A 12,451-nucleotide genomic window follows, 5' to 3' on the forward strand; every position below is an offset into this window, starting at 1 on the left:
TACGGCCGGATTAAAGTGCAATTTTAAATTTCCCGCGAAACTTCCGGTTGAAAACGTCTATGTATGATGACGTATGCGCGTGACGTCAATGGTTGAAACGGAAGTATTTGGACACCATTGTATCCAGTACAAAAAGCTCTGTTTTCATTGCAAAATTCCACAGTATTCTGGACATCTGTGTTGGTGAATCTTTTGCAATTTGTTTAATGAACAATGAAGACTGCAAAGAAGAAAGCTGTAGGTGGGATCGGTGTATTAGCGGCTGACTGCAGCAACACAACTAGGAGGACTTTGACTTGGATAGCAGACGCGCTATCCGACGCTAGCCGCCGACCGCATCGATGATCGGGTGAAGTCCTTCGTCGCTCCGTCGATCGCTGGAACGCAGGTGAGCACGGGTGTTGATGAGCAGATGAGGGCTGGCTGGCGTAGGTGGATAGCTAATGTTTTTAGCATAGCTCTGTGAGGTCCCGTAGCTAAGTTAGCTTCAATGGCGTCGTTAGCAACAGCATTGTTAAGCTTCGCCAGGCTGGAAAGCATTAACCGTGTAGTTACAGGTCCATGGTTTAATAGTATTGTTGATTTTCTGTCTATCCTTCCAGTCAGGGGTTTATTTCTTTTGTTTCTATCTGCAGTTAAGCCCGATGCTATCACGTTAGCTCCGTAGCTAAAGTGCTTCGACGATGTATTGTCGTGGAGATAAAAGTCACTGTGAATGTCCATTTCGCGTTCTCGACTCTCATTTTCAAGAGGATATATAATATCCGAGGTGGTTTAAAATACAAATCCGTGATCCACAATAGAAAAAGGAGAAAGTGTGGAATCCAATGAGCCCTTGTACCTAAGTTACGGTCAGAGCGAAAAAAGATACGTCCTGCACTGCACTCTAATCCTTCACTCTCACGTTCCTCATCCACAAATCTTTCATCCTCGCTCAAATTAATGGAGTAATCGTCGCTTTCTCGGTCCGAATCGCTCTCGCTGCTGGTGTAAACAATGGGGAAATGTGAGGAGCCTTTCAACCTGCGAGGTCACGCTACTTCCGGTACAGGCAAGGCTTTTTTTATCAGCGACCAAAAGTTGCGAACTTTATCGTCAATGTTCTCTACTAAATCCTTTCAGCAAAAATATGGCAATATCGCAAAATGATCAAGTATGACACATAGAATGGATCTGCTATCCACGTTTAACTAAAAAAAATTTATTTCAGTAGGCCTTTAAACGACTTAGTGTAGACATGGCCTAAGATACCTGAGGGGTGGGGCTGTCACGTGACTTCAAAGGACTTCATGTAATTAGATGAATCTGCCACCATTACACAATGACAGCAGTTTATGTACAATTTTTTGAAAAACTTTTTGCCGAACAAAGTCTGATTGTGGGCAAACGTTTCGAGATATCGACTTTTCGTAAAAACTGTGAGCGCCGCAAGGGTTTAAAGAACGTTCCGGTGTGTCCGAAAAGTTGAGAAATGGCTGAGGAAAGCGAGTAGGAAAATAAGAATTTTTTTGTTTTTTCGCGCCAACATTTAACATTGGAGTCAATGAGAGATTTAGCTGACTTTCTTGGCTTTGAGGGCCAACAGAAGCCAAATGGGACACATGAGCTCCATAAAAGTGACATTTTCTGAGAGGACATGTGTGTCAATGTTTTCACCGAAACACATGACAGTGGGATAAAAGATGTGACTGTGTTAACCCAAAAAAAAGCAAATTTTTGGGGCTTCCACGCTTGAGTAAATTAGAGTGGACGCCATCCGCTTTTATGGAGGAAGGCCGATGGGGCTCGCCTCCTACCGACGGCCATCCAGCCAAAACCAAACATTGGACGAAAAAACTTTTTAGCCAGGGTTAAAGTCGACAAGTGTGTGAACAAAATGAGACATTAAGCATTGAGCTATGTGAAAGTATGGCTGGGCTACAAGAGGAGGTAATCTCACAGTTTAGAGCGTTCTGCTGGCAATATCCGCCATTATAAAGGTGCGTACCCAATCAATGGGCCCATAGCGATTAGTTTTTGGAATAGCGTCGCCATGGTAACACGAAATGTTCCCAACTTAAAGTACCCCCGTCGGCGCGAATGAGACATTTCCGACGGTATAACATATGCGGGGGTTTGTTGGTCGGTTTGTCTCGTATTAAGCGTAAGAGAAATGTGCAGAACTATAATAATAAAGTTTGAAGTACGAGCAATAATAATATGGGCTGCTTGCATTGCAGCATGCCCATAATCATTACCTCTACTGTATTATCAACAATACAAGTGTTTCAAATGCAACAATACATATATGTAATGATAATTGTAATTACAAAAGAAAGCAGATAAATGGAGGGGGGAAAAAAAGAAGCAAACTATATTAACCTTGTAGATTGTTATTGTAACAATAGGTTAAGCTTTGTCAGTGTGCCGTGTTTTACCTAGCTTCCCCTAGGGGAACAACATTAATACATGTTTGATGAAACGTGATAATATGCATGAGTATGTGTATATGCATGTTTGTAGAGTGAACGTGCTTGTGGATGTACCTACGTATGTGCGTATGAATATACAGTACGTGTGTATGTACAATATATTAGTAATTACGGCCCAAAGCACCCAGACGGCCCAACCCAAAACAGCAGGTGTGGTACCCAGGAAACATGGGACCCCTGGCCCCATGCAGGTAGGCCGGCCAACGACAAGACCCCCAGAACCGGATCCCACCGTAGCAAGTAGCAATTAGGACACTGGCACATGTAGTTACAGAGTTCTGGTTTCGCACACATTGTTTGTTAAATTGTTAGCACTTTGTATTACATTTAAACAGTCTTGTTTGTCTGCAGTCTGCTATATAACTATTACCAGACAAGTCGATTGACAAATGGAATGACACGATAGCATGTAGCATTGTAACTTAACGGGACTAAATATCAAAAAGACAAACAGCTGCTTACAGTGTAATGCAATATTCTTGCATTGATGTACATAATTGTTTCAAATCTGGAGACAGACATAAGATGTAGCCTGTATAATTACAGCTTCATGGACTGAAAGGCGTTGAAAGAGAAATCTAATCAACTAATCTTTGTTCTTCCATGAATGTTTGTGTCACATAGAAATGTGCAACTTTTCAAATTTTAGTTTTTTTGTGAATGTTTTCAAAAGACTAAGCTGTTTGACTTAATTGGGGGACAAATGTATTTGAATGATCGATCCGTTGTGGTAAAGAAGGATCTGAGCCGGAAGGCAAAGCTCTCAATTTACCAGTCGATCTACGTTCCCATCCTCACCTATGGTCATGAGCTTTGGGTTATGACCGAAAGGACAAGATCACGGGTACGAGCGGACAAATTTAGTTTCCTCCGCCGGGTGGCGGGGCTCTCCCTTAGAGATAGGGTGAGAAGCTCTGCCATCCGGAACTCCTCGGGATCCCCGGGAAGAGCTGGACGAAGTGGCTGGGGAAAGGGAAGTCTGGGCTTTGTGGAGAATGCATATGTTTAAGAGTTCTTTCTTTATTCATAGTCATGTTTAAAGCAGCTAGTGTTTTTCCATTTGTAATCTTTCTATTTTTTTATTTTATGTCCGCAAGTAAACTGTGTGTGTTACTGTAGTAGAATTTCTGACCTTTTGACCTATATTTCTTGTCTTTTAAGAATGTCCGCTCATTTTCAATACTCTTGTATTTTGTGCCATTGAATGGACCAGTTGTGGGACAAAAGTGAATATTAAGTCGTGCCAACCTGTCTACAGAATGTGTTGACTATCTAAAGGATTCGAGTTGTTATGGAACAGATAGGAAAAGCAAACAAGAAATTGACGCACTCGATAAGGAACGATGACGCACAACAGACATATAAAAAATGGCAGAAGACCGGAACTGGGGAGTGATTTTGGCTTGTGTGTGTCTTGTTTGCTCCGGAGTAACTTGTGGTTTGTCTGCACGGCCAACTCAATTCAACCTGCACTTCTGATAATGGGTAAATAAATTTGTTGTACTAAACTACTTTTGTTGCCTGCTTAAGCTTCGGACAATCCACTACATTACCTTGAAGGCTTGCACTGTAGGAGTTGGAGTACTTCCTTATATCTTATCTGTAGTAGAACAATGAGGCTGTATTCCTTTCTGGACAGGTGGGGGCTTTCTTCGGATGCAAGAAGTTGTCTCTTCCGTTTGATTGTTAGACCAATTCGAAAAGCCAATATGAATGTATTGGTGTGGTCTCCTGAAGCTTTAGTAAAACTTGATAATATTCCTATTCTGTCTTGATGGTCCTTCTTACTCTGTATATACTGTATGTCATCTGAAAGAACTTGGGATCAGTGACTTTAATTCCCTGAGAGGGATTACTGGTCAGATGCAACAGCTTCCATGCCTAGGCTGCTGCCTCAGCGACCCGACCTCGGATAAGCGGAAGAAGATGAATGGATGGATGTATTTGAATGGTTTTTAATGACTATTTTGTTGAGCTGCAATACAGAGAAGAAACACTCACCTCCAAGTTCTTTCACATTCAGGATGGCATTAGGAAAGGGCACTGCTTTGATACTAAAACCTGAGGAGGAAGACACATGTCACTGTCATGAGAACCAAAGATGGTTGACAGTTCAGAAATTGTTCACAATAGTATTTTTTTCATCATTTAACAAGAACTTAACTACCGAGAGGAAAACACAGATTAAAAGCATTTTTATGACACAAACAGCATTTTTGTGTGCCCCAAGTTGGAAGTGTAACAAAACCAACGTGTGGTTACATGCGGAAGATGTAGTACAGAACACACAACAGATGCATTAGAATAATGTCCAAATGACACATATTTGTCACATTTTACAAGATCGTTACGTTGTTTGTAAGTGTTACAACAGTGGTAACAGATGTGGGCTGGAGCATCAGTCATGATTCTTCTGCAGAGAGTGTTGAAAGCTAAATGCAATTCCAGAGAATCAGTTTCTGCTGAATAAACAATAAGCTATTTCATCAATTGCAGGTGCAGACATATTTTGTCAAAGATTCTCAAGTTAACTTGGTTGAAGTGAGCTAACTTTGATTTGTTAAAGGGGCTGTTTGCAACTTGCTCAAAGTTCCATTTTTCAAACTAAATAATATAAAAAGAACACCACTTATGCTACCAGTAGTGGTTTAACAGAACATATTTGTACAGTGTCTATATGTTTCACAGTTACTACCGTATTTTTCGGACCATAAGGCGCACCGGATTACAAGGCACACTGCCAATGAGCGGGTCTATTCAGGTCTATATTCATACAAAAGGCGCACTGGATTATAGGGCGCATTGAAGGAATCTTATGATATTTTTTTTTCCACATTTACAACACTTCCTTGTGGTCTACATAACATGTAATGATGGTTCTTTGGTCAAAATGTTGCATAGACTATGTTTTACAGATCATCTTCAAGCCGCTTTTAAACTGTCTCTTTAGGATGCCCTGTTTTTGTGGGCAGTTTTATTTACGTGCCTCCACTTCGACAGCGTCTTCTCCCTATCATCTTTGTTGTACCGGTAGTTTTTAGCGCTTCCATAGCGAGTCTACTGACAGATAGAAGTTAGAACTGTACGCTGCTTAAATATTAAAAATGGCAACAGCGGAGAATGAATGCCCCACAGCAAGAGGATAGAGAAAAAGAAGGAGATTATTGGCTACGGCGCGGACTACAATGGCAGACGCGCACCAATTTTCAGACCTTATGCAGAGCCCAAATACAAAAGGTAAGAAAAGTTTGATTTGCATAATAGAGCCAAACAAAACGCCAGATAATGTCTCCTAAATTTACCCCATATTGGGGTCCTTATACACTCACCATAATAATACCTGTATGTTGAAGCACAGTACGTCTGACTATGGTAGCCGTAATGCTCCGACAATCCATCAAGTGGTGCGTCTTGGTAGCTTACCAAAGTAAGACTAAAACATTTTGACAGGTTTTTGAGCGCCATCAATGACATATCAAAGTTTGGTGTTGCTTGCCAGGACTTGCAAGTGTCATATAGTTAAAGTTAAGTTGAAGTACCAATGATTGTCACACACACACTAGATGTGGTGAAATTTGTCCTCTGCATTTGACCCATCCCCTAGTTCGCCCCCTGGGAGGTGAGGGGAGCAGTGGGTAGCAGCGGTGGCCGTACCCGGGAATCATTTTTGGGGATTTAAGACTAAGATTAAAGTAACAATGATTGTCACACACACACTAGATGTGGTGAAATCTGTCCTCTGCATTTGACCCATCCCCTTGGGGAGCAGTGGGCAGCAGCGGCGCCACGCCCGGGAATAATTTTGGTGATTTAACCCCCAACTCCAACCCTTGTTGCTGAGTGCCAAGCAGGGAGGTTATGGGTCCCATTTTTATAGTCTTTGGTATGACTCGACCCCCAATTCCAACCCCTGATGCTTAGTGCCAAGCAGGGAGGTAATGGGTCTCATTTTTATAGTCTTTGGTATGACTCAGCCGCGGTTTGAACTCACAACCTAACGATCTCTCAGCGCGGACACTCTAACCACTAGGCCACTGAGTAGGTTTAGTGAACAAGCGTCAACCTGCAGTCCACACTTATCTCTTATGTGTGACAGCCATCTACTGGTCACACTTATCATTACACTATGTAACAAATAAAATAGCTTCGAGGTCGGTAAGCACAACCAGAATAAATACATACATGAGGCGTACGGTCGATTTTTGAGAAAATTAAAATATTTCAAATGCGCCTTATCGTCCGAAAAATACGGTAATTATATTGAATAAAAATAGGTTCAATTAAATTTAATTCATTTGGGATAGCCTCTTGAAATGCAGGATCTCGTTTTCCAGTAGCGATTTTATATGGCAATTTCAACCCTCTCTAAATTTGTTAATGAAAACTACAACTAAGATGAACGTTACAATCAAACAGCTGGGGTGTAATAATTATAATACTTACAGTATTAACACTTAATAAAGGCACAACAAAAAACAAAACAAAGAACACGCCATAAACTATACACTACTGCCATCTAATGTTTTTGACTTGCAACTGTAATTGCAATTCAAAGTCATAATTGCAAATGATAATATGATGATAATAAAACAATATAAAACAACTAGACAACAGTTATCATAATCAGCTCATTTTTAAGTATCGCAATAAAATATTTTATTTTATTATCAAAAACAATTAACACACAAAAGTACCAAAAACCGGTATCGTTGAGTACTCGTAACTATTCCACGGCACTGGGAATTGATACCGTATCAGTTGAAATGTAAAGAGCACTCAACCCTAATCTTACTGGTGGTCATTGATGATGTCCTGTTATACATCCACTTTTCCAGTGTGCTAAAGCACTAAAAATATTTTAGGGATAGTCTCTCAATGTTATGTTTTTATTAACTTATTAATGTCTTATTTGTATTTTATTTTTACATATATCATGTTTTATATTATTTTTAAGATGGCATTCATTTGAGTTATTCTCCAGTGTGGACGCCTCAAAGGTGGTGTTTTTCCTCAAATCCTCAGTGCCATGTTTTGTTTTTGCTTTGTTATTGTCAACAGTGTGTGTGCGCATGTCTTCTTCTCTTCTTATATTTTTGTTTTTGTACAGCACTTTGTGTTTGCCACTTGCCTGTGAATGAAAAGTGCAATATAAATAACGTTTGATTAGTTGTTGGAATAATAATGGTAAGAGTAAAGAACGAAGAGAAATTAAATGTCTCAAGGGAATTATGAGATATTTGCTTTGTTACCCACAATAAAACATAAAGCTGAGATTTGCATATATTGACTGATCTACATTGCATCAGTTTTATTATTTTAATGTACAAAATACAGTGGCGAGCCGCAAGTTTCCCATCTAGGCCTTCAGTGATGTCCTACTTAGTCCGACTTCAATAAATACCTCTGAAAATAGCAAAATGTTTGTCCCCACATGACCACGGCTGGATAAACACCACAAACAAACACATATGCGAACTACTGAACATTGAACCACCTCAATAATGTACAACACTTATTTTTCAGCGCATTTAAAAATCAATAAACCCGCATCAGCAATGAAAACATATCTTAGGTGGTACTGTCAAAATTAAAATAATTGTAAAAAACATATTAAACGTGAAAAAAACCCATCCCATCCAAAGCTGTATAAGCCAGTGGTAACGCTTCTCTCATAGTTGATGTATCTCGTGGTTGGTTGGTTCGAGTGACAGTGGCAGGCAAACCATTTTACCTCGCTAGCTTCCGGGTTCGGCAGACCTCGTTTCACAAGTTGTAGTTTCTCTTTAAATATCCTTCTTGAAAATGTATAGCTTAGACTTAGACAAACTTTATAAGGATGGAAAGGATAATGCAGGTATTAAGTAGACTAAAATATGACATATATGTAATATTTACATATTATATATACAGTATACTCCTCTCTGAGCTGCCACCTTACCGTGGTAGAGGAGTTTACGTGTCCCAATGATCCTAGGAGCTATGTTGTCCGGGGGCTTCAATGCCCCCTGGTAGGGTCTCCCAAGGCAAACAGGTCCTAGGTGAGGGATCAGACAAAGAGCAGCTCGAAGACTTCTATGGAAATACAAGAACCCCATCCATTTTCTACTGCTTATTCCCTTCGGGGTTGCGGGGGGCGCTGGAGCCTATCTCAGGACACCCTGGAAACGTCGCCACCTCATCACAGGGAAATACAAGAACCAAGACTTAGATTTCCCTCGCCCGGACGCGGGTCACCGGGGCCCCCCTCTGGAGCCAGGCCTGGAGTTGGGGCACGATGGCGAGCGCCTGGTAGCCGGGCCTGTCCCCATGGGTCCTGGCCGGGCACAGCCCGAAGAGGCAACGTGGGTCCACCCTCCAATGGGCTCACCACTCATAGGAGGGGCCATAGAGGTCGGGTGCAGTGTGAGCTGGGCGGAAGCCGAAGGCAGGGCACTTGGCGGTCCAATCCTCGGCTACATAAGCTAGCTCTTGGGACGTGGAACGTCACCTCGCTGGGGGGGAAGGAGCCTGAGCTAGTGCGCGAGGTGGAGAAGTTCCGGCTGGATATAGTCGGACTCACTTCGGCGCACAGCAAGGGCTCTGGAACCAGTTCTCTCGAGAGGGGCTGAACTCTCTTCCACACTGGCGTTGCACGCAGTGAGAGGCGACGGGCTGGGGTAGCAATTCTTGTTGCCCCTCGGCTCAAAGCCTGTACGTTAGAGTTCAACACAGTGGACGAGAGGGTAGCTTCCCTCCGCCTTCGGGTGGGGGGACGGGTCCTGACTGTTGTTTGTGCTTACGCACCAAACAGCAGTTCATAGTCTTCCCAACGTGTCCTGGGTCTTCCTTGTGGCCTCCTACCGGTCGGATGTGCCCTAAACACCTCCCTAGGGAGGCGCTCGGGTGGCATCCTGACCAGATGCCCGAACCACCTCATCTGGCTCCTCTCAATGTGGAGGAGTAGCGGCTTTACTTTGAGCTCCCCCCGGATGGCAGAGCTTCTCACCCTATATCTAAGGGAGAGCCCCGCCACCCGGCGGAGGAAACTAATTTTGGCCGCTTGTACCCGTGATCTTGTCCTTTCGGTCATAACCCAAAGCTCATGACCATAGGTGAGGATGGGAACGTAGATCGACCGGTAAATTGAGAGCTTTGCCTTCCAGCTCAGTTCCTTCTTCACCACAACGGATCGATACAGCGTCTGCATTACTGAAGACGCCGCACCGATCCGCCTGTCGATCTCACGATCCACTCTTCCCTCACTCGTGAACAAGACTCCAAGGTACTTGATCTCCTCCACTTGGGGCAGGATCTCCTCCGCAACCCGGAGATGGCACTCCACGCTTTTCCGGGCGAGAACCATGGACTCGGACTTGGAGGTGCTGATTCTCATCCCAGTCGCTTCACACTCAGCTGCGAACCGATCCAGTGAGAGCTGAAAATCCTGGCCAGATGAAGCCATCAGGACCACATCATCTGCAAAAAGCAGAGATCTAATCCTGCAGCCACCAAACTATAACCCCTCAGCGCCTTGACTGCGCCTAGAAATTCTGTCCATAAAAGTTATGAACAGAATCGGTGACAAAGGGCAGCCTTGGCGGAGTCCAACCCTCACTGGAAACGTGTCCGGCTTACTGCCGGCAATGTGGACCAAGCTCGGGCACTGATCATACAGGGAGCGGACCGCCACAATCAGACAGTCCGATACCCCATACTCTCTGAGCACTCTCCACAGGACTTCCCGAGGGACACGGTCGAATGCCTTCTCTAAGTCCACAAAACACATGTAGACTGGTTGGGCAAACTCCCATGCACCCTCAAGGACCCTGCCGAGAGTATAGAGCTGGTCCACAGTTCCACGACCAGGACGAAAACCACACTGTTCCTCCGAGGTTCGACTATCCGGCGTAGACTCCTCTCCAGTACACCTGAATAGACCTTACCGGGAAGGCTGAGGAGTGTGATCCTACGATAGTTATAACACACCCTCCGGTTCCCCTTCTTAAAGAGAGGAACCACCACCCCGGTCTGCCAATCCAGAGGCACCGCCCCCGATGTCCATGCGATGCTGCAGAGTCTTGTCAACTAAGACAGCCCCACAGCATCCAGAGCCTTAAGGAACTCCGGGCGGCTCTCATCTACCCCTGGGGCCTTGCCACCGAGGAGCTTTTTAACTACCTCAGCAACCTCAGCCCCAGAAATAGGAGAGCCCACCACAGATTCCCCAGGCACTGCTTCCTCATAGGAAGACATGTTCGTGGGATTGAGGAGGTCTTCGAAGTATTCCCTCCTCCGATCCACAACATCTGCAGTCGAGGTCAGCAGAACACCATCCTCACCATACACGGTGTTGATAGTGCACTGCTTCCCCTTCCTGAGGCGGCGGATGGTGGTCCAGAATCGCTTCGAAGCCGTCCAGAAGTCGTTTTCCATGGCTTCCACAAACTCCTCCCATGTCCGAGTTTTTGCCTCTGCGACCGCTGAAGCCGCACACCACTTGGCCTGTCGGTACCTGTCCGCTGCCTCAGGAGTCCTATGAGCCAAAAGAACCCGATAGGACTCCTTCTTCAGCTTGACGGAATCCCTCACCGCCGGTGTCCACCAACGGGTTCTAGGATTACCGCCACGACAGGCACCAACTACCTTGCGGCCACAGCTCCAGTCAGCCGCCTCAACAATAGAGGCGCGGAACATGGTCCATTCGGACTCAATGTCCAGCACCTCTCTCGTGACATGTTCAAAGTTCTTCCGGAGGTGGGAATTGAAACTCTCTCTGACAGGAGACTCTGCTAGACGTTCCCAGCAAACCCTTACAATGCGTTTGGGCCTGCCAGGTCTGTCCGGCATCCTCCCGCACCATCGCAGCCAACTCACCACCAGGTGGTGATCGGTAGAAAGCTCCGCCCCTCTCTTCACCCGAGTGTCCAAAACATGAGGCCGCAAATCCGATGACAAAACTACAAAGTCGATCATGGAACTGCGGCCTAGGGTGTCCTGGTGCCAAGTGCACATATGGACACCCTTATGCTTGAACATGGTGTTCGTTATGGACAATCTGTGACGGGCACAAAAGTCCAATAACAAAACCCCGCACGGGTTCGGATCCGGGCGGCCATTCTTCCCAATCACGCCTCTCCAGGTTTCACTGGCGCTGCGAATATGAGCGTTGAAGTCCCCCAGTAGAACGAGGGAATCACCCGGGGAAGCACTCTCAAGTACTCCCTCGAGGGAATCCAAAAAGGGTGGGTAACTCTGAGCTGCGGTTTGGCGCGTAAGCGCAAACCACAGTCAGGACCCGTTCCCCACCCGAAGGCGGAGGGAAGCTACCCTCTCGTCCACCGGGTTGAACTCCAACATGCAGGCTCAGAGCCGGGGGGCAACAAGAATTGCCACCCCAGCCCGTCCCCTCTCACTGCCGGCAACGCCAGAGTGTAAGAGAGTCCAGCCCCTCTCGAGAGGACTGGTTCCAGAGTCCTTGCTGTGCGTCGAAATGAGTCTGACTATATCCAGCCGGAACTTCTCCACCTCGCGCACTAGCTCAGGCTCGTGCGCGTTCCACGTCCCAAGAGCAAGCTTCTGTAGCCGAGGATCGGACCGCCAAGTGCCCTGCCTTCGGCTGTCGCCCAGCTCACATCGCACCCGACCTCTATGACCCCTGCTATGGGTGGTGAGCCCATTGGAGGGGGGACCCACGTTGCCTCTTCAGGCTGTGCCCGGCCAGGCCCATGGGGACAGGCCCGGCCACCAGGCGCTCGCCATCGGGCCCCACCTCCGGGCCTGGCTCCAGAGGGGGGACCCGGTGACCCGCGTCCGGGCGAGGGAAATCTGGGTCATTTGTTTTTATTTTTCATGGAGGTCCTCGAGCTGCTCTTTGTCTGATCCCTCACCTAGGACCAGTTTGTCACACTTGGGTGAAGTCTTGTCTGGGTTTCGTCTGGTTTCATGTTGTCTTGTCATTTCCTGTTTTATTTTGAAAGGTTAACTCTCCCTCTCGTTTCAGG

General features: G+C 45.6%; 1 protein-coding gene across 2 annotated transcripts in view; it reads right to left on the minus strand.

Annotated features, from left to right (window-relative positions):
* arl15a (ADP-ribosylation factor-like 15a) overlaps window positions 1–12,451 on the minus strand; it is a 367,743-nt gene that overhangs the window by 212,383 nt on the left and 142,909 nt on the right. For both annotated transcript variants that reach the window (XM_062051046.1, XM_062051047.1), the window contains one exon: window positions 4,473–4,532. In XM_062051046.1, the coding sequence (XP_061907030.1) occupies window positions 4,473–4,532 (60 nt within the window). The remainder of the gene's footprint in view (window positions 1–4,472; window positions 4,533–12,451) is intronic.

The sequence above is a fragment of the Entelurus aequoreus genome, linkage group LG06, assembly GCF_033978785.1.
Source record: "Entelurus aequoreus isolate RoL-2023_Sb linkage group LG06, RoL_Eaeq_v1.1, whole genome shotgun sequence".
Lineage (NCBI taxonomy): Eukaryota > Metazoa > Chordata > Actinopteri > Syngnathiformes > Syngnathidae > Entelurus > Entelurus aequoreus.